A 25805-nucleotide genomic window follows, 5' to 3' on the forward strand; every position below is an offset into this window, starting at 1 on the left:
TAAAAACAACACAGAAAATAAATGAAAACAGAAACCAGGACTTTAGGTGAAGGCAGATATAAATACATGGGATTTGAGGTGTGCTTTAAAAGCAGTGAGGGAATCTAAGGCCCTAATGTTTTCCGGGAGCTTGTTCCAAAGTCGTGGCCCCAGCGAGGAGAAGGCACGATCTCCTATTCTAGTCATTTTTGTCCGGGGAACTGCAAGCAGGTTTGCATTTCATGGGCCAATCAGAGGCCAGCGCACACAGAGATGAATCATGGGCCAATCAGAGGCCAGCACACACAGAGATGAATCATGGGCCAGTCAGAGGCCAGCACACACAGAGATGCATCATGGACCAATCAGAGGCCAGCACACGCACAGATGCATCATGGGCCATTTAGGGTGTTATAGAGAGAGACAGGACACTTTAAATGTGCTAGAGTGGAACTCGGGGTTGAAAGATACAATAAGCAGATGTTCTACCTACCCTAAAAACAGTGTAGTTCAATCCACAATAACTAGCATTTTTAACAAGAGTTGACTAACATAAACCATCCTTTAAAATGACTTGATAGCTTGACAAAGAGTGTGTCAATGCCAAACACTGCCAAAAACAGATGCTTAGGATGTCTTTTAGGATACATGTTTTCAATTTCAATGTTAGTCTGTTTGTCTGTTGCTTTCATATGACTCAACACTGCCCATTGCATCTATAATAAGCAAATACTCTGGAGGTGGCATATACTCTGGAGATGGCATATACTCTAGAGATGGAATATACTCTAGAGATGGCATATACTCTAGAGATGGCATATACTCTGGAGATGGCATTTATGCTGGAGGTGGCATTTATGCTGGAGATGGCATATACACTGGAGATGGCATTTATGCTGGAGGTGGCATATACACTGGAGATGGCATATACTCTGGAGATGGCATTTATGCTGGAGGTGGCATATACTATGGAGATGGCATATACTCTGGAGGTGGCATATACTCTGGAGATAGCTGGAGAAGGCATATACTCTGGAGATGGCATATACTCTGGAGATGGCATATACTCTGGAGGTGGCATATACTCTGGAGGTGGCATATACTCTGGAGATGGCATATACTCTGGAGATGGCATATACTCTGGAGATGGCATATACTCTGGAGATGGCATATACTCTGGAGGTGGCATATACTCTGAAGATGGCATATACCCTTCGCCCTCCAGGAGCAGATCATGTTTTGAATCCCTCTTTTTTCATCTGGAGAGAATGTTATACTGCGTGAGCCACAAAGAGAAGGGAGAGTGAAGGTGAGGGATGCTGGCACTGACCTGCTTGAGATGCTGTTCTTTAATGCAGCGTTCATGAGGCGAATGGGAATCTTTTTCCTCGTGTTAAGTTTGAACTGGGTCACACATGGCTCAATCAGAGGATCCTGCAGAAGAATCAGGCATGATATAAATAAAGTTTTATTATTATTATTATTATGAGGAAATATAGCTGAACTGTTCTCACAGTAAACATTACTGAACTACTCCATAATGAGAAAATAAACTGAAAAAGCATTTGGACAAGACATGCTGTATCTTACATCTTCAAAGCTGAGGTACTGGTTCATCAGGAACTTGGACAACGTTTTACAAAGCTCCTTTATTTCAGCGCCGTCAAAGAGATTGCGGTCCATCCACTTCACCGACGAAGCCTCAATCTGAGGCAGAAACAGGGAAGGGTAGGTGAAGCAGTGACAATGATGTTGATGACCAGGGTTCAGAGTTTCTGTATCGTGTCAGTATGAGTGTGAGAGAGAGAGAGTGCCAAAGTATGCCAGTATGCCAACTTCCAGAACATCTTGCGCCAGTAGGCCTTTTCACAAAACACAAGTTAATTCAAGTCTCCAGTTAATTCTGTAAGCGCCTCAGCCATAACCACTGGCTTGCTTTTTCAGCAGCCTCAGACCACACCTTTATAAACTCCTGTGAGTGACCATCCTCGAAAGCCAAGAAAACAACAGAAGCAATGTGGTTGATTTAGCTACAAAGCCTTTAACCCCTATCTCTACTGGTCTTGTCTCTGCTTGCCAAGCTCGCCTCCTCACTCCCGAAACTAGCTTTGCATACTTTAGCTTCTTCCTTTCAAAGGCTTCCTCGATCACATCATCAAAGTGAGTCGTTAACTCAATAAAGAAAACAATGCGCTCACACTCAGAATGCAACTCCATGTCTGGGCCCTGTTCGGCGAAGAACTGAAACTAAGTTAATCAATCTAGCTCACTGTGTGTATGTCAGCGTGCATCCTACCTCTCTGTTAACGTCGTTGTAGACCGGTGGGAACACGGTGATGTGGATCTTTTCCGTCTCCACCCTGTCAGAGACTCGGGGTGCGGCCAGGCGGGCGGTGGCCTGGGACGAGATGGGCACGCTGACCACCTCAGCCTGGGGGTGCTCTGGCCTCTTCAGGGGCTCCCTGATGTTGGCCAGGCACTCCCTCTTCTCCGTCAGTCTCTGAAGAACACAGAGGCTCTTCAGTACACAGTATTTATGTGATACCTTTTGCCAAACATTTGCAATTAGCTATTATCTGTAGCAAATTACATAAAGGCAAAATATACATTATGTCTTTCATCAATAGGTTTGGCTGTCATCTTGTGACCCTAAGACCGCAAACCATGTACCCTGAATTAATGTGCAGCTATTGACTACTGGTTGTTGCATCTAGATATCATTGATCTTGTAGGTATGAGAATGTATGATGGTTCTCTGCAATTTAATGATAATGGAATTTGGTATGATGAAACTTGTTGTAAATTAATGACAATGGAATTTGATTGGATGAAACTTGCTGTGATTTAATGAATGAATGAATGTGTGAAGAGTGTGAAGTGTGTGAAGAGTGTGTGTGTGAAGTGTGTGTGTGTGAAGAGTGTGAAGTGTGTGAAGAGTGTGAAGTGTGTGAAGTGTGTGTGAAGAGTGTGAAGTGTGTGAAGAGTGTGTGTGTGTGAAGAGTGTGTGTGTGAAGAGTGTGTGTGTGAAGACTGTGTGTGTGAAGAGTGTGAAGACTCCTGCCTGTAGGATCGCCTGAAGCCTCTGCAGCTTAACGGAGCTCTTGTAGGACCGCGCTTTGATCAAAGGAGGGATGTCTACATCAGGGTCTGCGTTTTCTAGCGAAGAATCATCCTGAAGCAATCTGCACACACACACACACACACACACACACACACACACACACACACACACACACACACACACACACACACACACACACACACACACACACACACACACACACACACACACACACACACACACACACACACACACACACAAAACCAATTACAAGAGTTAAAGTATTTGCCAGCTTTTGCACAATCATTAACTTTATGGACTTAGTCGTGGACTCTAACCTTCTGGAATAGGTAATGAGTGATTATGTTAATTAGCAATTCAAGATGGCTGCATTAAAATGCGTCTACTCCTTGGACCAGTCAAGGAATCCCCTTCTCTCACTGTGAGAATATTTACGTGTGTTTACATAATAAAGTATCTTAAGCAGACCCTTTCACCCAAAGAGAATGACAGCTAATGTGCATACAGATACACTTTAACAGTATGTTTTATCAAGTACTCTCCTTGAGTAATGACGAGTTCGGGAAAGTGTTGAAGTTACCACCATGTCCTAGTTGGCAGAGAGATACATTTGACACTATGGACTGCACTCTAACACTCTACCCTGCAACTATTGATGCACCTCAATATATAGATATATTGCTTTTTTTAAATAATGTTCACAGCATCCTACGTTTTTATAGCTGTCTGTTGCTGCCTCTACTGTCTCGTCTTTTTGACAATGACAATAAAGTACTTTGAACTTTAACAATCCTCTGCATGATCTCAGGTCAAAGGGTAAAGATCAGGTGGCGTGCGTATGAGCGTGACCTCTTGAGGTCGTCGGCCGGGCTGAGGGTCTGTTCCTGGACGACTGGTCTCCTGGTGGCCAGCAGCACCAGCGGCGACCGGGGGCACGGGGGAGGGGCCTCTATCTCTAGCTCGTCCAGCAGGGTGTCTCTGCTCAGCTCCGGCATGGACGCACACCGCTGAAACAGATGACCAATTTCTCTGACCTACATTTAATTTAATTATGGTAATTAGCAATTCCAGATGTGAGTTTACATAATAAAGTATCTCAAACAGACCCTTTCACCCAAAGAGAATGCCAGCTTATGTGCATACATGACGTTCAGCGTGGACAATACGATGACCATTTCTCTGACCTACAGTACCAGTCAAAAGTTTGGACACACCTTACATTTTTTGGAGAAGTGTTTTCTTTTCTTTTATAATTTTCTACATTGTAGATTAATACTGAAGACATTTAGACTATGAAAGAACACATATGAAATGATGTACTAAACAAAAAAAGTGTTATCTACCATGTAGAAAATGTTAAAAGTAAAGAAAAAACTTGAGAAGGTGTGTCCAAACTTTTGACTGGTACTGCACATTTAATCATACATGACGCTGTGCATCAAATTGTTATGGGAGTTGATGTGTTACGTATAAAGATATCGAATGACGGACTATATCAGTCTTCTGAATGTATCACCAATGGGTTATCCAGCAGGATAGCTAAGCTAGGTAAGGTTGGAATAGTTATATATCACTGTTAGGTACAAATAGGCCTTTTTGAAGAGAAAACATGTACTGTAAATCTTCTAACGTGAGGCAACGGACAGTATTACACAGTATGTTAGAGTATGAGGAAATAAACTGGTGCTATTTTCATACATGGACGTGGTTATGAATACAAAATTCAAATTTCCATTGGTCCATTTGGTAACATAATTGGCCTGTAATTGATTCCCTGAAAAATCCTGATTCAGAGCATCACCGTAGCCATGACAACAGAGTGCATGGGTCTGTGACGAGCTCATTAGTAGTGACTATGTACTCTAGGTGGATTAGGGTAAGCTGCCCATTGTCCTTACCTTGAGTCTGGTGAAGAAACCGTCAGAGGCAGTGGGCTCTTCATCCTCAGTGGGGACTGTGGGTAGGTCTTCATCTGGACCTGACACATTCGCCATTGTAGCAAAGTTAGACGAGCAAACACACACTCACACACAGACACACACACATACTGTACATGTAATATAATTGTCTTTAAGGACATGCATCTTTTTTCCATACCCTTTTTCTTGTCTTGGCTCCTGTGGAAGTCTCCTATCGTATCCAGGCGGTAGGGCATAAGTTCATACACGTACTCCAGATTTAATTCACCGATTTTCTCATTAATCTAGAGGAATAGAAAAAAACGGCCGAGCCACAGTCACAGTCTAGGGATGCTGTGAACATTATCTTCCACAGCTAAATAATAATAAATAACAATTAATAAATAGATTAATACATTTCTCTGAGTACATTTAAAAAAGCAATATATCTATATATTGAGGTGCATCAATAGTTGCAGGGTAGAGTGTTAGAGTGCAGTCCATAGTGTCAAATGTTTCTCTGATTGTGACTGTGGCTTGTAAGACCTGGTAAACAAGAGTGTCAGTAACCCCAAGAAATACTACGGCACCAACAAATATCACTCTCTCGCTCTCCTTCACACAAACACACGCACACACACACACACACACCTCTGCAATATCTTTCTGGATGGAAACTTTGTGCTGTTTGGAGAGCTGCCGTATCTTCCCCTTGGGCAGACTGAGCATCAGCCTGTCTGGAGTAGTAGACGTGGCTGTGGCCTGGCACTGATGTTCGGCTCCAGCCTTCTGTGTGTCAGTGCTCGTCCTGGCCTTCCGTTCAGCTTTGATCCCCGTAGTAAGGCCTCGCCGAATAGAGTGGACATTCAATCTGGAAACAAGCATCCCCAGCAAGTACTGAGGTGAGTGCCCTGTCATACGAACATGTCATGGTTTAGTACCAAAACATGTCATGGTTAAGTACCAAAACACGTCATGGTTTAGTACCAAAACATGTCATGGTTTAGGACCAATACACGTCATGGTTTAGAACCAAAACACGTCATGGTTTACGAACAAAAACACGTCATGGTTTAGAACCAATACATGTCATGGTTTAGAACCAATACATGTCATGGTTTAGAACCAAAACACGTCATGGTTTAGAACCAATACATGTCATGGTTTAGAACCAAAACACGTCATGGTTTAGGATCAAAACATGTCATGGTTCAGTACCAAAACACGTCATGGTTTAGGACCAAAACATGTAATGGTTCGATACCAAAACACATCATGGTTTAGGACCAAAACAATTGATAATTGCGAAGGGAATGGGGTTTAGTCATGGCCCTGGGCACACTGTGAAGTTTCTGTCTGCATAGGTGTCTGCCTAACATGACTTACTGGACTCATGACACCACGACGACCCATTTACACACAAGGACAGCCTGCATCCTTCCCAAAGTGAGTGACACAGGGGATTGGGATGGTTTGGGATGGCTTGATTCTTGACAATGACCCAGATCACAATGCCAGGTCTCTCTCTGCCTTGACACAAATAGCTGAACTTACACCACACTCACACCACACTTACACCACACTTACACCACACTTACACCACACTTACACCACACTTACATCACACTAACACCACACTTAGACCACACTTAGACCACACTTACACCATACTAACACCACACTTAGACCACACTTACACCACAAACACCACACTCACACCACACTTACACCACACTTACACCACACTTACACCACACTCACACCACACTTACACCACCCTTACACCACACTTACACCACACTCACACCACATTAAGTCACTGACAGGTGTGTTCAGCTGGCAAGGACTAAAGAGAGATCTATTACAGCTGACACACAGTCCACTGGGAAGCAGGACTTGCAGTAACAGACAGACTTACTTACTGCATTATCAAAACAACAACATTATAAAACAAGCAATAATCACATTGATAAGGCAATTATGCATGTTTAAATACATCCAATATAAATTCCCTTTTGCTTAACTTAACTTCAATTAAATCCTTATTCAAATAATTAACAGGAAATCTATGAAATCTAAACTAAAACACTTAAAGTTACAACAGGACTAAACACCACGCCACCATGACTACTCACACGCTGGTGCAGTCGGATGCCATCTGCGCTGCCAGGCGGCTGCGGTTGGCGCTGTCGGTGAAGACGGCACGCCGCCTCAGGCTGTGCTGCAGGTGCAGGTAGCTGAGGTAGAGTTCCTCGCACAGGCGCAGCACCTCTTCAAACGTCTCTCGCAGCAGAACCCGGTTCTCGCTCCAGGTCAGCGTGGCGTCCGGTTTAGGGGAGCGCAGGTCCTGCCAGATCAGCCCCAGCTCGGACGCCATCACTGCCTCCTGGGGTAAGAACAGAGGGTGAGTGCCGCAGCCAACTACCATAGGAGGTCCTTTGTCCCAGCTGCCATTAAACTTTAATTATTATGCACTTTACACCTTACAACCTTCATCCTACACTGTACACAGCTGAATTGTATTGTTTGTTTGTATTGTATCATATTGTCTGTTTATATTGTTTGTAATTATTGCAAATATGAGAGAGCTGCAAGATACCAGAATTTCCCCACAGGATTAATAAAGTATTTCTCTATCTATCTACCATCTTACTGTGGCCAGCCAAGGGGGTGTGCCCCAGGTGGTGTGTGTATGCATACTGGTAAAAGAACAATGAAAATAACTAGGACCAATAAGTTCCTAGCTTCACTGCAACTACACCAAAAAATGTGACACGTTTCAACAAACCATTCTTCATTAGGCAAAAACCTTTGTCAGACCAAGTCTGGTTAGTTGAAAAAAATGCCTTGACAGTAATATTATTCGTAAGTCATTTGTCAACTTAGGTATTGCGTATAGACCGTTCCATTGATCTTTACTGCTTTGTTTAGGAAACATCTGGAACCATCTATAATTAGACAAACTATCAGTAAGCCAGGCATACTTTATGTGCTTTTGATGGATTTGTGTGTGTTGGAGGGTGAGTTTAACGCTGTGACAGTCTAGGACTCACTAATGCTTCCTGGTCCTCTGGGGAAGTGGGTAGAAGAGCACACTTTTTTATCCTCTGCTGCATTTCAAAACAGAGCTCAGGTAGTGAGGAGGGAATGTCGCGGGCACCCTGTAGCACTGAATCTGCTGTGTCCAATGCTTTCTCTGAAAGACATGTTTAGGAAGCTGAGGACAGTTGCTACCGCTACCTGAAAGTATTGATTATGCCCATACACTTTAAGCAAGGTACCATGACACTTCCTCACCTTGGTCTTCCTTGCTATCATGCTGGAAAAACAGAGACATTTTCCAATACCTCTGTTGTGCGTTCCGTTCATAGGACCCCATCTGTGTCATTGGAAGGAGTTCGCCCTGTTGCTGGGGGAACTGAACGCGTTCCTTCAGCCCTCCGCCAGGATTTCTCAGCGCGATCATACTTTCCTTCTTCCAATCCATTAGTCACAGAATTAAGAATCTAGTAGGGAATTGTGCTGCTTTTATATTTCAACGCGTTTGGCGTTTTTACATTTTCTGTTTGCGTCACAGCACTGACTGAGGCAAGTTAAAGTTCACCTAGGCTACCAATTAGGGCAAACTTAGACATTGTTTATATGTTCAAATAAGTCGGTCCTAACTTTTGCATAAAGAGTGAGAGTATTTCACGCATATTAGGTGCTCCCATATTCTACTAATTACAATGTCGCTACATTTACAACGGTAGGTCAGCAAGTTGATTGCGGTGTTAGCTTCGGCTGAACGTGTTGCAAATCTAAACTTACCTTGCACTTCCGTTTTTCAACTCAAGGGCGCGTTGCCTAGATACGGGCACAGCTGACCTTGGATGTGTGTCAGACCAAAGATTCTAGGGCGCTCAGATTGGAGGCTCCATGTCAATGTTCCGAAAAGCCAAATATTCCGATTCTGGATTGTATAACGACTTCTCTTTTGCCTTTGCCCTTTTTTGAATTTGTTTGCCTACTCTGGACTGCCTTACTGTGTACCGAACCCGGATAAGTAAAACTTTTAATCTTAACTCTACTGCTGTTGTCTGAGTCGTGCGTTTGAGTCCTGTACATCACCCGCAAATCGTAACAGTTATTTCACACCTATGAGCTTAAGTAAGGGATAATGTATAGAACGCAGGTCATTGTCGGGAAAATAAGCCCCGACAGGGCGAACAGCACCCCGACGCGAAGCGGAGGGGTTTTGCTTCACCCTGAAGGGGCTTATTTTCCCGACAATGACCGGCGTTCTATACATTATCCCGCTTATTATACGGTTACTACTTAAACAAACAAATTACGTAACACCGTCTGTCTTTTGTCCTGTGTCTTGTTACTATAGTACGTAGTGTTTAAAAGCAGAGAAATAGTTCGCCAAAGACGTTGAACTTCAAAGACAGTTGAACATTCTTTAGAACACAGCTGCTCAACCGTCCGCTGAAACTCCATTGATAAGTTACCGTACTACTTGCGGAGTGCTACGAAAGACGTGAATTAGTGGCAAAAAGGCCACTTTCCTTGACAGCGGTCATTAAGTCCATAGCAACGGTCAGTTATCGGAAAATAGTTGACCGCAGAACGTTGGGAAGCCCCCATTCAAGTGAATGGAGCATTCTACAGCATTAAGAAGAGCCGTGTAATAATTCAGAATATTACACACATGGCATTTGCATCGCGATGATAACAAATAACTTTTATGATAGCCAACTTTCAGAGCAAAAAAACTGCATCAATTCTAAATAGCCTAAATTAATAGAAAGTCAAACAAAGTTGTGGACCAAGAACTGCACTGCTGCCAGTATTCGGCAGCGTGCGTGATTGTATTCGCGTTTGAGAGGCGCAATTCTCCTCTCCGGGCGCCTCCAATTTCTCTTGTGTGTGCTGCGCATTGAATCAGTAGCCTGCCTCCTCCCACTTACGAGAAGGAGCCTCATTTCATTGTACTTTGAGTCTGACATAAAAAAAATATTGAAAGATAGGGCCATAGAGTAGGCTAGGCCAATCTTACAATTTCGGCCTTAATTGTGCCACTTAAACTGTAGTATCTTGTTAAGTTTGGCCGCACACCGCCCACTGACATCCCGAATGGAAAGGTAGCCTTGCATTGTCCACTATTAGTTAGGCGCTCAAATGGCCTTAGTTATCTGACCATATCACATGTGTTTGTTTTATAGTATAGCCTTTATTATTTTAGGCATCAGAACATAAACATGGGCGGAGTTTGAGATTTGTGCCAGGGGATGCAAAAAAAAACGCAGTTTAAGCGCAGAGACAGGTGTTTGCCCATCTCCTAATAAAGTTGGTGAAACAAATGCAACATTCGCTGATTACCCTTCCTCTTGTTACCAGCAGAACACACAACACTATCAAAAATGGCATTGGATTGAAGAAATCAGGCCTATGATGTGTGTAACTGACCCAGCCTCATGCATTGCGCATGCATGCTTTGTCAGTGCTTGACAAGCAGCGACGGCGCTACACCGGGGCTAAGGGGTGCTATAGCCCCGGCAAAAAAATGTGTAGCCCCAGTTAAGCCCCTCTAGCATTTAAGCACTGTTTTGCAAATGTCGAGGATGATTTGAGAAATGTACCAAAGCGACTGAGAAAAACTGTTAAGGTTCATACGTATGCATTCTGTTCCAATACAATCCACGCTTGCGTGTTTGTACTGCGCCTGTTTCCCGTTTACCCTGTGCTGTGTGTGTGTGTGAGAGTGAGGGGACAACTGGGACAAGAGGGGGGAGTAGGCCGTAAGGTGAACACTGTTTTCGTTTCAACCCGTTCCACTGTCTGGCATCTACACAATCTTTAGCTCATAAAAAAGAACGAGTCCTGCTAACCTACCAAAAAAAAGTTTGTCGCTGAAATTCCAGTCGATTGTCGATATGTCTTTGTTTAACTAGAGTCTTCAGAGCGTAATAAGATTTTGCCCGGGAGCCGTGCCATTCTGGATGTCCAAAAGATCCAAAAGATCATGGACTAATTTGCACTTAACCACAGCAATAGACGCATCGTCCTACTGTAAAACAACTCTGGTGAGTTTTTTTTTTTTTTTTTAATCATTCAAACAAGCTGTTCGCACTTCTCGTTGCGGCTGCACTTTAGCCTGTTATGAGTTTTACTATTAATGTAATGTAAGTTATGATGTTGTGATCCGAGACAATATTGTCAATGCATAGTTGTTTGTTTTCATTTATTATGCATATGGAATAAATACTTGTTGCATTTTGGATGTATTGTCTGGTTATGGGCAGGCGCATGGTCGCTGTATGAATGTCACCTTTGCACGCACGTGAAACATTTCCGTCATTGCCGCTTGTATTACATTCTCGTGCTGTGTATCATAGCTGCTTTTATTGAGAAAAAAAAACAAGAACCTCTTTATAAAGTAAGTGACGTCATGAAAATAAATTATTTTCTTAGCTACCCCACGTATCGGTCAAGCCCCCCCCTTAGCACCGGGAGAGAAAAAATCCTGCCGCCGTGCATGTTGACAAGATCTGCGTAATGCGACAATCTGCCGATGATTTATTAAGCAGGAGTGGTAGGCTACCATATATTCAAAACCACAGTAGGCTAAGTTAACAAATATTGCCTAGAAAAAGTTATATGGTAGCCCGGTGAGCTTCTCCGCTCTGCTCAAAGTAAATGCCGAGTGTGTTTTGTGCCACTTAAAATATTTCTAAATTATGCCAGGGGGTGCAATGCCCCGGCACCCCAAACACCACGCATGCATAGGCCTATATTTTGGTTTATCATTAAACAGTCATTAAACTCGTGAGCCTGCACTTCCAGCATCCCTGTATAGGCCTACTGTATGTGTACAACATGACATTTCCTCCCACGGACTGCAGCAAACACGCCAGTGAGCTGTCCTCTTACATTCTTCACCTTGCACACGCACTTTTTGCCACCCCACCACACAAACAGGAATCCGGCACCACTGGTTGGAACAATGGCATCTCGGAACAGAGGGTTTAATTATGTCGGAGTAAAGATATTTCGGACTGGGCCGACCCCGAGATTGGACCCATAGACATATACATAGCCTCTTGAGATGAAATTAAGTTTGTTTTATTGCTGTAGACATTGTACAACATATATCCATTTTGTATGATATATAACACAGTATAATTTCAAAAAAAATACATGTTCGGTTTGTTCTTGGTGTAGCTGATTTTTTTCCGGGATGTAGGCCTCAATGTAACACTACGTTAGATACATGACCGTCCGAGCAGCCGGTTGGGCTTGGCCGTAGGCTATACATAAATGCTTTAAAAATACAACCAGTAGTACTGTCACACAATAAACTGTCATTACATCTTCTACGACAGAAAGGAAACTTTACATCACATAGACATTCTGAAAACCAAGCAACTAAGGGTATACACCAGTTACATAAAGACCTATTAAAGTAACACAAAACTCGCATGCAGTCACACACAACAAATCTCTAGCTGGCGAGCTATCATAAGAGGGATGGAAGTCTGGCACTGAAAACGTGCATGGTCCGAAGCCAGATCTCTGTTACCATTTCCTCTGGCAAGCTTCAAGTGATATTACACGAAGTCCATCCATTAAACTCAGGTACAAAATATCAACCACAACCTTTTCAAGTTTCAGTTTGGCTACTCCGAGTAGCATCCATTACAAAAAGGTGGCACTTGGCTCCATAGGCTGCAATCAAGATACTATTCTGTCTTAAAAATGCAGGGATAGATAATGAAATGCGCCTATAAATGTATAAAATGGGCATTATTATTCACATAAATATGCTTTCCCTTTATAAAATGACAATAGATGGTCTCTGTAATAACATCGATATGCTTCTTAATTATTTTTTTTTAAAGTGAATAAAACCCAACACGGTCTTGGCTTTTAGTTAATATTTAACATATCTTGTATTGCATCTTAAAGCACAGAGCTGGCATAAAATGTAGGCCTAACTATATCCTGGTAAAGCTCAGTTAATGACACAAAGTACATTTTACTACTTTAACTACTACAGTGGAGATGTCAGTCCTGTTTCTTTATGTACACTTTTCTTTTTAATCCTTTATATTATCATCTTCCTCCTCATGAGCACAATATATAAATCCCCCTTACAACACCTCACACACAAGGACCTTGTGAGTAGCCAACTTAAAGAGGATAGCACAGTTCAGACTCATGGGGCTAACTGAATACCAAAAGGTGCCATAACACATTTTTCCTTTTCCATGTCTTCCGAACATAGGTCGTACAAAAACTCTACGCATACTTCAATAGGTCCTCTTCCCATTGCATTGCATGTTTATTTAGATGCCACAGGGTTGGTGGGGGCGTGTTCCTGAGAGGCCGGTGACTCCTGGGGGGCTGTGCTGTTGCCCCCCGTACCCCCGCCTGGTGCTGGCATCCCGAAGAGCAGGCTCTTGATGATGCCCATGTAGTAAGGGATAAACACCTGCTTGTTGAAGTTGACCATGCCCACGTAGCTGACCCCCAGCGCGGCCAGTTCCGGCTGGATAAGCCCCAGGCCGTTGGGTGTGGGAGGGGGGTGTGTTTGGGTATTTGGTATGGACAGCATAACTCGGACATACTGCTGGAACCTTCCCTCTGAAAGACAAATTCAATGCAATTTTAATTCAGTTCTATTCGACTGAATATTTACAAGAGGATGACTTTAACACAGGTACCCACAGCATGGAAAAAAAATAAGGGTATTGCTGCTGTTCAAAATTATACCATTAGGCTGCTGAAGACACAGAATACAAAATGTATAAAAACAGCAGAAGTCAATAAAGCTACACAAAAAAATGGACAAAGAACTTTAAACGACTCCTTACCCACGAGAGCGCGTATGGGGTTGTTCTCCTGTGTGATACTGCATATTTGGCCTTTGAGGGTGTGCTGCAGGGGGGGAGGAAGAGCGGGGTAGTTGCGCTCCGTGAGCGACTTGTTGAGCTCACAGCAGATCTGAACGCTGGCGTTCTCCAGGGCTTCGATCAGGTTGAAACTTCTGCAGGTAGACATTTACATTTTACATTTAGTCATTTAGCAGACGCTTTTATCCAAAGCGACTTACAAGGATGTATACACATTTTTACATTTACACTGATGGCACACTGCACATCAGGAACTATTAGGGGCTAGTGTCTTGCTCTAGCAACCCGACTTCTCTACCTCCTATACCACTGTTGACAGCCATAGATGGATGAGTGGGGTGACAAAACACACAACAGCAGCAGAACACTCCAACACTAAAGGCCATGAACAGGCATTCCAGGATAGCTCATTCCAATAAACGCCATGTTTTGAGAAGTGGGTATACCCACTGCTGACAGAAAAAAAAGTGGGTATACTCCGTATACCTGCGTATACCCTGGACTAAACCACTGCTCCTACCAGTTGAGCGAGAGGCATAGGTCAGTCATAGAAGTCATCTCCAAAGCATAAACACAGATGATAAATGCCTCCGTGAAATCATGGTTATTATCGAGCTAAATGTCATGCATGTACGTATACAGTATATCTGTCAAAAATCTCACACTTGGTGCTTTCGTGGAGTTGCGCCGATGAGCTTGGCATGAATGTCAACCTCTTGTGTAATATGCCATACCAAATGAATAACACTACAGGGAGCTCTAGGCAGGGGTGGTAAAAACATGTGCTGAAGATTGGACCCGTGGCTTTGAATAGCACCAGGGCCCTGCCAGATCACTATAGCCATATGCTCACACAGCATGGGCCTTAACAGGCCTTTATCAGTGAGTCATTCTAAGGCCCAAGCACAAGCCCAACAGCAGTCTTGTTGCATTTATAATCAATTATAAAACAATTGGGTTCTATCGCGTTATTTAGCTGTTTCTGATTGGACCAGAGACGTTCCATGCATTGGATTATCCCAAAGGGGAGCAAGATCCACAATAGCTTTGCCTCCCCCTTGTAGATTATCAGGGGCACAATAAAAACATGCCTACAATGATAATTATTATTGTTATTAGGGACGTGCACAGGAGTGGGCTAAAGTTGCTCGTGCCCTCCTCGACTGAAGTTGCCCCTCCAAAGGAAATATATATATTTGGGATCAGGAGACGGGGAAGTGGCAGTTACGGGTTAGTGAGAATTTAAAATGAAATTGGCAAAATCCAAGCAGATGACAGGGGTGTGGCAAAAATGAATGTGTTGCCCCTTTTGTCCAGGGCAGAGCAACTGCCCTTCAAAATTCCTGTGCACGTCCCTGATTGTTATTCTATAACTATAAGGGAAGGAGCATGAAGGATGTTATGTGATTAAAGTGACTATGGCAGCGGTGGTGTAGACACACACACACTCTGAATTCCACCTCTGCATTTGACCCATCCAGGGTAGTGACGCACACAGCACCCAGTGAACACACAAAGTGAAGTGAAGTTACACTAACCCGGAGCAGTGAATTCTATACATTATATATTATATATATTATTCTATAACTATAAGGTAAGGAGCATGAAGGACTAGTCTTTACAATTTGTTTTCTTAAACTGTTCCGTTTTGTCACACTGTTGTTTATCTTTTTTTTAATTATTATTATTTCTTTAATTATATAATTTTGTATTATTATTTCTTTCTTTTATTTCCATATCTCTCTGTCATGCCATGCCAAGGGACAATGGATGGAAACTAGCTAACCAACCTAATTCTGGTGCATTTACATTTTCTGGGAAATGTTTATCAATGTACACTGTCCCTTTTGAAATAAACACATAAATAAATTAAATAAATAAGGACACCCACGGGCTGTGCATTCCCTCCAGCAGGACACTGGTCATCCTCTTGAGCCTCTCGGCGAGGGCCGGCAGCCCCGAGATGGCCTCCCCGATGGCACTGTAGACGATGAGCAGGACTTCAGTCACGGTCTGGAGGAGCTGGGCCCGTCGCTGCATCTCCACCAGCCTGGCCTCGTCCATCATCAGGGTCTGACAAGACAAACAAACACGTAAACAAATATGTAAACAGACTTACACAACTGTCAGTAGTATATAAATAAAATAAAATAAAATTTCACTGCAACCTCAGGCCTGCGCGTGTGTGTGTGTCCTGATCACCACTATATATGCACGTGTGTTTCTTTGTGTCGTCTGTGCGAATAAAAACAGCCTTGTTTGTTTGTTTGTTTGTTTGTTTGTTTGTTTGTTTGTTTGTAGTATATGTGGGTTTGGAGACCAAAAGTTCAAAGTATTTTTTTGTCATGGACACAAAAACAATGAGCCAGACGAGGCAACATAAGACAGCTAAAAACAATGAAGTTGCCGTGCACACTAACTGCCACAGCTAAATAATAATAAAAGGCAATTATTACATGGCAACAACAGTACGAACACTCTGATTGGCTAATGGGAAGTCATGCCAGCCACGTATTGACCTCCTCGCTGGTCTGATACGGATCCTGATTGCCCTGACGTCATCTTAAAAATTAGCGATATTGACATCAACAGCCATGAGGAAATTCAGAAGCACCGAAACTGTGTTATTGAAAGTGATGATGAAGACTACAAACTATAGTTTGAATCACTTGTGTTGTAACTTTACTGTAAATTAAAGCCATTTTAGCTGAGCCATGTTGTCTGTTTTCTATTGATCTTTGTAACTTGAAGTTAGCATGTAATTGGTTGCTACGGAACACCTGAAACACATTGGATTGTGAGAAGACTTGAGAGCTGAACAAAACGACATGTTTTCTTTAAACAATTACCATTTCTTTTCATTTACAAAATGCCAAATAATAAACAACATACTAGCCGTGAAATATCAAACTTCGGCTTTGCCGTATCAACCTTGCTATCGCTCGGCCGATATGTTAAAGCCTCAGTTTGATATTTCCTGGCATGACCTCACTCTCGGTTAGTAAGTAGTCATTAATAAATAGGTAAATAGATATCCCAATGTCATATTCTCAGGTTTGGAGACCGATGTCATGGGTGAGAAAAAATAAGCATGATAAAGGACATCGAAGGACAAGGTGATTCCAGGAAACAAAATGGCTGCACAAGGCACCCACAAGCTAACAACACAAAACGAATCAATAATAGTAGATTATTTACTCTAAAGGAATGGCACTCTTTTCAAATAAACTGAGTCCAGACAGCTCAGACAACTGACAAAATCAATACCCATTATTTTGGTAGTTTGGAAGTAGTGTTATTAAACTGAACACAATTGATTAATGCATACAATAGGAAGCCACTGTCTCTGGACTACGTCGGAGAGGACGGAGAGAACCCACCTCAGGCAGTGAGAAGACTTGAGAGAACTACATGTTTTCTATTAACAATTACCATTTCTTTTCATTTACAAAATGCCATATAATAAACAACATACTAGCCGTGAAATATCAAACTTCAAATTTATATACATCTTGGAACTTGAGAACCCACCTCAGGCAGTGGACCCTCGTGGTTCCCCATGAGGAGCCGCACAAAGGCTGTGTTCATGACCAGAGCCGGGCCTGGCAGAGCCTTCACTGCTTGGTCACCGGTCTTCTTGGCTTGGGGCATGGCCAACAGAACCTCCTCCAGAGAGGCTTTGATCCAGTCTGTGGTGTGGTCCAGGGCATCTGGGGCAGACAAGTTCAAGGGTTTTATTATAAATAATAAATAATAATAATAATTCATTTTATTTTTAACGCACTTTTCACTTTTCAAAAGGATCTCAGAGAGCCTTTTGGTCACATACAACAAATGTAGTGAAATGTGAAAGGGTCTACGCTCCACACTGTGCAAAAATAAAATAGTATTTAAATGTAATTACATTTAAAAATAAATAAATAATGGTGCTGAATTAATAATGTGAGATCACGTGCATCACTGCCTGTTTGGAAAAACTCCTCCTAAGTCTCTAAGAGTAGGATAAAGTTATACTCTCTGACTGTATAATTAGGCTTTGTTCTGCCTGATTAGACATGCCATATCTACCTATGCACACAATTACTCATGGAACTTTTTTTTCTCTTCATGAGTAATTGTGGGTAATGTGTATATTTTACTACATTCAAAGTACAATACTATTTCATATGCATTGTTGAGCATATTTAATTGCATTTCTAAAATAGGTTACTTGAGGGATAATGAAGGATATATACACCAAACACAAAAATAAAAATCACAAAAGCACTATTGTTCTAAAAACACTACGCTAAAGACACATTATAAGGAAACGATTTGTGAATAGAACGGACTTGGTGTGGTCTGCAGAATGTTCTGGAACTTTTCCCTCTCATACTCCACAGAATGTTTCTGGAGTTCCGGCCTGATGATCTTAATGGTGGTGTTCACAAAATCCATCATCATGAGATCCAGAACACGAAAAATCTCCCTACAACAGACACACACACACAGACAGACACACACACACACACACAGACACAGACACACACAGACACACACACACACACACAAAGGGAGACAGAGAACAGTTAACACATGGCCTTCTCTCAATAGCCTGGTAAACACCACATGTTCAGAGTGTGTAATTTAATAACAGTCATCCATTTGATTTGCCCGTCTGATTAAATCAATGGACGTCCCCTAGACCTTCTCAACACTCGTCCTATTGTGTCTCTAGCCACTGAAAAGGACAAACAGGATAGCTCAGATATGCTTTACACTGAAAGTCTGCAGAAGTGAAGTTCTCCATAGTAACCTGAAATGCTTTAAATAGTGACACTGCCCGATCCTGCTCTAGGGAAGCCACAACACGATATTTTAGGTCGCCTTTCTTAATTAGATTCTGAGCACCTTTGATTCGGAGAGTCAAGCTTTAGTGTCGAGTTCCCCAAGGTCGCGGTATGTCAGGGCAGACCAAAAACAGACCAATCAGGATCAAGGTAATGGCGCAGGTATTGGAATGAACTGCAGGGACATGAAGTGGACGGAAGTAGCCCTGCTGTCATGTGGTGCCCTGTTATCATGCAAAATCTATCTATTTAACATTTATGTAACGTTTACTTATTTATCTATCTGTGTCTTTTTACAAGTATTTGTAACACCCCCTCCCCCCTTTTCTTTCTTTCCTACTGTGAGGCGCATTGTGTTACCTTTGTTTTTTTTTTAATATTTGTTTTTGGGCTTTTATGCCTTTTTAATTGAGAGTTCAGTGAAGATTTGGACAGGAAATGAGAGGGAGAAGAGGTGGGGAGTGGACAGGAGAAATGACATCGGGCCGGATTCGAACCCGTGTCCTCCATGGGCGTCTTGCCCGAATGTGGTCAGGGCTACCGTTTGCGCCACAGTGCGCCCCCTTGTGTTACCTTTGTGTATGAAATGCGCTGTATAAATAAAGTTTGATTTGATTTGAAGTAGGAGAACATACTTGAAGAGAGATACGATGTCGCCGGGGTTCTCCCTCAGCTTCTTGACCTCCTCGTCGCGGACCGGCGCACACATTTTGCCCATGGTGTTGATGATGTAGGCGGCCAGGCCCTGGATGTCCACCGCGTTGTTGTCCGCCTGCTGCCGAATCAGGTCCATGTCCAGCACCTCCATGATCTGCGTGCGCATGCGGTTGGCTCCAGGGTTCAAGAAGGACAGAAGGATCTGGAGAGATACAGGTTGAGACGAATATACATCACTGATTTCAGAATGATAAAAGATTTTTTTGGTGCTGTGCATAGAAAAAAAGTTGTTATTTTTCATCCAAACACCAATTGTCAATTGTGATTGACGGAAATGTATATAGTTGGTTGTCATGTCGTGTCAGAAAATCAACTTTGTAATCCTCTATTGATTTTCAACTGACCTATATTTCTCGGTTGTTCAGTGAGTCATATCTTTTTAAGGATCAATGAAAAACAAAAACAGGGTGAGAAAATGTTAGCAATACTGTTGAAATGCTTCAGTGACAGGGGATTGATTTCACCATCATTGGTTTGGGACACTTCTTCAGAGGTTTACATTTAAATTACACTTACATTTAGTCATTTAGCAGGCGCTTTTATCCAAAGCGACTTACAGGGATGTTTACACATCTTACATTTCCACTTATGGCACACTGCACATCAGGAGCAATTAGGGGTTCAGTGTCTCGCTCGACAGGGAATCGAATAGCAACCTTCTGATTACTAAACGACTTCTCTACCTCCTAAACCACTGTGTTTAGTTATGGTTATGGCCTGGACTCACCCCTCTGATCTCCTCCACAAGTTTGATGGCGTGTTTATACTCAGGTGGGTCCTCATTGAGGTCGGACTCCAAGCAATCCCAGAATGCCTTGTGGACGATTTCCTTCACTCTATTCCGCAAACTAGAAGAAAAAAATAAAAAGTATGGAAAATCTGAGTAGCCATCACTACAGAACTTAATTACTTGTCAGGTCTGGAACCCCACAGACACACACTCCAACATGTCTGTTGACTACTCGACATCCTTTTCACAGTCTCTCACAGTCACCCTAAGTGCAGATTTCAAATGGATGAAAGAGAAGAGCTATCAGCACCCCACAATGACAAACAAACCACTTAACACTTGAAGAGTTCGTTCAGCGAAACCGTTATCCTGGCATAAGGCAAAATGTATTCTTTCACACATGCGTCACAAACGAGTCGTACCTGTTTTCAGGTCCTTCTGATGGTTCCACGCGGAAGTTGCGGTCCACGATGATCTCGTGAGCCAACTTTAAATTGGACAGGTCCCGAGCTGAGGTCATGACCTCATCCAGTGTTATTGTTTTTGGAGGGCTAGCTGTAGACACACAAGGCCAAAACAAACAGTCAAAATGAACTCAACCACAAGGGGCCTTTAATCCAACATAACAAACAGGACCTGAACTTACCACTTAATACAAAGTTCAATGAAACATCCAGACAGTGACAGTGACAGAGTATAATATGGGATAAACTTTCCATTTACAACTTAGATGTTTGAATTTATCAATACAGTGCTTCCAATTCAACATCTTGACTAAGAAGGTGTTGCGCGCACACACAGACACACACAGACACACACACACACACACAGACACACACACACACACACACACAAATTGTGTGTTCCATTGTAACGCAGGGATTCTCAAGTGCGCAGACAGACCAAACACACCAGATTCATGATTGACAACCCCCCCATGCCTCACCACACACAAACACACACACACACACACACACACACTTACAGGAGGGTGAGCTGTGCTTGCTGGAGTCGCTGGTGAAACTCTGACGGGAGAACTCAAAGTCACTGGCCGAGGTCACGCTGTCGCACCTGTCCGACAGCTCGGTGTCACTGTGGTGGTCCTCGCTGGCCGTTGTGGACGTTGAGGTGGGCCGCTCATCGTTCAGCGGCATTGTGAGATATCACTGCAAATACATGACACCCCAACTCAGTTCAATACTAGAATTTATACATGACACCACAACTCAGTACAGTACAAGAACTTATACATGACAACCCATCTCAGTACAGTACAAGAACTTCACATTCTCGAACACTTACAATGACTAGAATTGTTACAGATGACAACACAAACTAAGCAATGGCTGACAAAACAAGCATGTTAAGAACAGACAAACTGAAAACTGTTAAAACAGTCTCTGTTTGTGTCTGAGTGTGTGTTTGTGCGGTTGTCCTTAGTAACCCTTTGTCAATCGTTTACTGCTTGGTGAAGAGTCAACAAGACATTCCATCAGAATGGCTGCCATGGCAACACCCAACGGCTTCCAAGAACTTCAAACATTTCACAACCCACTGGCCAAAGGGAAATGGAGTTCAAAACAACAGGGACAACTTCCTCAGTGGCACAATTATCCTTACGTGAGGTATCTGCGATTAAACTCACGGAATAGCTCTCTGCCTCGGAACCCTTGAGAGCTCAAGGAGAAATCACAAAAGGACACAGTGTTCTAGTTTATTTGGGGGACTTGGAAAGATTCCATCACCAGGGCAACACTTGATAACAGTTAGCTAGCTTTCCAACAGCTGGTCTATCCTGTTTCCCCTCATCACCTCCAACCACAGTAAATCTGTGTGTGTGTATGTGTGTGTGTGTGTGTGTGTGTGTATGTGTGTGTATGTGTGTGTGTGTAATTGTATGTGTGTGTGAGTGCGTATATGTGCGAGTGTGTGTGTGTGGATGTGCGTGTGTGTACATGTGCGTGCGTGTGTGTGTGTGTGTGTGCATGTGCGTGTGTGTTTATGTGTGTGTGTGTGTGTGTGCGCATGTGCGTGTGTGTGTGTACATGTGCATGTGCGTGTGTGTGTGTTTGTGCATGCTCGTGTGTGTAATATAATATATATATTGTGTGTGTGTGTGTGTGTGTGTGTGTGTGTGTGTGTGTGTGTGTGTGTGTGTGTGTGTGTGTGTGTGTGTGTGTGTGTGTGTGTGTGTGTGTGTGTGTGCACGTGACCACTTTTTTGGCAGCTCTGCCTCACCCTGCCCATGTGTCTTCTCTCCTAACTGGGGATCTTAACGCCACGTGTGTGTGTGTGTGTGTGTGTGTCTGGGATCTTAACTCACAGTAATTGTTCTCTTCTCTTCTCTCAATGCAAAAGAACCCAACACAGGTTCATTCATGGGAGTGTGATGCCTGAGGGAGGGTGCAGTATTTCCTCACCCCGATGTGTGTGTGTGTGTGTGTGTGTGTGTGTGTGTGTGTGTGTATATGTGTATGTGTGTGTATGTATATATGTATGTGTGTGTGTGTGTGCACGTGAGTATGACGCCTGAGGGAGGGTGCAGTATTTCCTCACCCCGATGTGTGTGTGTGTGTGTGTGTGTGTGTGTGTGTGTGTGTGTGTGTGTGTGTGTGTGTGTATATGTGTATGTGTGTGTGTGCACGTGAGTATGATGCCTGAGGGAGGGTGCAGTATTTCCTCACTGAGATAAAAAAATAACAATCCAATACGTCTGAATGGCAAGCAACCACTCATAGAAGTCAATGCACAAGGAGTGACCTCATTGTATGGGGGGATGTGTGTGTGTGTGTGTGTGGGGGAGGGGGAGGGTGTGTGGGGGGAGGGGCGGGGGGCTTGCCCGTTACTAATGTAACTTGAGCCAGGGGGCTGAGTCATATGTTCCTATGTGGCTGACTACAAAAACACGCGTGCACACTGTGCTTTAACTGATGCCACTCAGTTAGTGCAGCCAGGGGCTCATCTGAATGACTTAGATAAACAAGTATTACTAAAAGCAGTATGATGTGGTTTCCCCTAGGAAGGATATCATTTATGATGTGAATCAAATTTTTTTGAAAAGCACGCTTAGGCCTGAAAACCCTCTGTGTGCTAGAAGTTTCTGCAAACTGCTTTGGAACTGACCCGCAGCGACCTCAGTCAAACCCTTCTCCGATGTCTGCCTAACAACAGCAACATGGCATCAGCACTTAGGAACATTTCTTGTGACATTGAGTAGCCAACAATTCCATTTAGGATGTCGCCCTAAGCCAACACGTCCATTACCTTGCATTGTCAAACATACCAAAAGGCTGATAAGCCCTGTCCTTAAAAAAAATAAAGACTATTTTCTAACATTACATTGATTGTTATCCCAAACTCCAGTTAAATTATTTCTAAAGGATTGCCATACATACTCCAAAACAGGCTGCATGATCAGCATGTTAGTTGTGAGTTGGTGAAATTCATTGCCAGCATTAAGGAGTTAGCTGTATCTTAGCAGCAGTACACACAGAAGTGTCTCCTCACAAGTTTGGGAGGGTCTGTCCCCTTATCTCTGGCAGGAAGGTCCCACTGCTGAACGCACCAGTGATGACACTTTCGGCTTATAGTCAGGGTCAATGTAAATATTAGTGTTCTGTTCAGTTCTAGATGTTCGGATAGACTTGTTCAATTATGTAGAGCTAACGCACTTAGCTGTATCCTTACGGGACACAGCCTTTGTGTTCTGCGAGCACAACACACCTGGGGGTCACCTTTAATCTCTGGGTGACAAAGAGACAGGAGGTGGGTTCGTTTTCTCGTTTGCACATGACAATGCCTGCCAGATGACGCGGAAAGTGATCTCTGTGTGGTGGGGTTGGGGAATCAAGACAAGCAGTTAGCATAGCAACCATCTTCCCATTGGCTGGTTAATGCCTGACGGTCAACCCTACAAGGCTTGTTACAACGGGGAGATCAGCTGCAGAGAACACACACACACACACACACACACACACAATCCACATACGCGTCACTGATGAGTACACGTGATTCGAGCTTCAGCACCAAAACAAGGAGATACACGAGCGAATCTAAGTGTCGTTTACATGGAGCCTAGTTTGTCAAACTGATACGGATAGCTAATACAGATAGCCCTATCATCCATACGAACACTCTCTATCCGCACCTTGTTTCTGCAACGATCGCAGTCCGGGGTAGAAAGTGAGTAGATTTGAATCGGTACGGGGGCTGGTGTTCGTCTGCACGGTTTCACGCAACCTGATGACGTCACTGCCCCACGTGATCTTTTCCGCCATCTCCAACCAGTATATAAATAACTTGTTCTCCCTCAAAATCTCACTCATGGTGGGCCTCGAATTCACTAACATTAACCCAGTCTTCTGATTTTTGATTAGCCCCCTATCTTGATCTAATTCTTCTTATTCAGACGTAACATAACTTTCATGACCACAAATATAAATTGGCCAGCGATTTAATTTGCTTTTTTATTCATAAATGTATGTAAAATGCTCGGAGCAATGCATCGTGGGAAATGGGATGACAGACATGTCATGTTACTGTTCCAAACTCTTTATTATCAATAGAAAAAAGAATTCATTTTCGCATATCCTTTAGTCTGACCACTGATTTTATTAACCATCATAATGTAATGTTGTTAATTGGAGCTTGAATGTCTTGTGTAATTTGTTTATCCGTTTGCTGCTTCCTTTACCTTGTGCTTTTGAGTCTCTTCTTCTAGGTTTTTCACGTTTTTTCAGTTGTGTAAATAAAGCGCTAAAGCGCCACCCACAGGCGTGAGGTATGTACTACAGTCGGTTCACCGCAATCTGCTGCCTCCGTGTTTACGCAAATATCTCGTTGCCAGCCTCCGTATGTACGAAATTAAAAGATTCGATTGGTGTGAAAAGTAAATCCGATTCGGAGGCCCTAGACTTCGTGTGCATTGCACCTAACAGTAGCCCACAGTGAACAATGAACGAGCTACATCAACAAGCAAAAGCTGCGTTAGTAAACAACGAGTTTCACAACAAGCCTTCTTTAAGATTTACACAATAGCCCATTATGAGAAATTATGTTTAAAAACGAAACATAGTATACAATTAAATGCACACACAGATGCCATATTTTAAGTCCTTATGATTCAGGTTGGTTTACAAACAATAATGATCGTTAGTAAACTAGCCAGCAGAAACAGCATTACTGAAGAGTCAGAGCTGCAAACGTAAACAGCTTGAACCTGTCCTACATGGGACTAGCGAGACATCAACACCTCGCGAAGACACCAAAACAATTGAATTTAGCCAAAGCGTAAAAGGATACTAGCTATACAGCACACGACAAATGTCGAGTTTTATCGAATTCACATATAGTGGCTAAATACACCAAATAGTTTGGCTTTTCATACTTAAAAGGTCAAAGCAAACACCTATTAAGCTGGTGACGCTGTTTACGTTACCTTAGTAATGTCTTCAAATGCAGACAATGTTCTTATGGTAAAAATGCAAAAACTTTTGCCTTCTCTACTGTTAAATAACACCGTCAGCAAGGACCATGCAAGTGAGGTCTTTAAAGAGTCTCAAGTAAGCCAGCTGGAAACCTCGCACATAATGGGAACAGTCCATTATTCACTGAGGATTAGGGGTGATATAACAAAAGACATCTTTTTATTTCCGCACAGTGACAATATACTTC

General features: G+C 42.9%; 2 protein-coding genes across 2 annotated transcripts in view; both read right to left on the reverse strand.

Annotated features, from left to right (window-relative positions):
• ccdc87 (coiled-coil domain containing 87) overlaps positions 1-8446 on the reverse strand; it is a gene marked incomplete at both ends in the record, with an annotated part of 13617 nt that extends 5171 nt beyond the window's left edge. The window contains 11 exon segments of the mRNA XM_080851355.1: positions 1310-1413; positions 1570-1686; positions 2276-2479; positions 3041-3161; positions 3911-4068; positions 4960-5039; positions 5159-5264; positions 5611-5830; positions 7095-7345; positions 8013-8155; positions 8257-8446. Coding sequence (XP_080707481.1) covers positions 1310-1413; positions 1570-1686; positions 2276-2479; positions 3041-3161; positions 3911-4068; positions 4960-5039; positions 5159-5264; positions 5611-5830; positions 7095-7345; positions 8013-8155; positions 8257-8446 — 1694 coding nt within the window.
• Positions 8447-12065: 3619 nt separating this feature from the next.
• tcp11l2 (t-complex 11, testis-specific-like 2) lies at positions 12066-25678 on the reverse strand. The gene is made up of 10 exons (XM_080850935.1): positions 25570-25678; positions 21118-21298; positions 20555-20687; positions 20130-20250; positions 19321-19544; positions 18188-18324; positions 17388-17566; positions 15748-15929; positions 13818-13990; positions 12066-13587 (listed from the first exon to the last, which is right to left on the reverse strand). Exons 2-10 carry the CDS (start codon positions 21284-21286, stop codon positions 13286-13288), a joined length of 1620 nt encoding a protein of 539 aa, XP_080707061.1. The 5' UTR covers positions 21287-21298; positions 25570-25678; the 3' UTR covers positions 12066-13285.
• Between the last annotated feature and the right edge of the window lie 127 nt (positions 25679-25805).

This window comes from Sprattus sprattus (assembly GCF_963457725.1).
Source record: "Sprattus sprattus genome assembly, chromosome: 14".
Taxonomy (NCBI): Eukaryota; Metazoa; Chordata; class Actinopteri; order Clupeiformes; family Clupeidae; genus Sprattus; species Sprattus sprattus.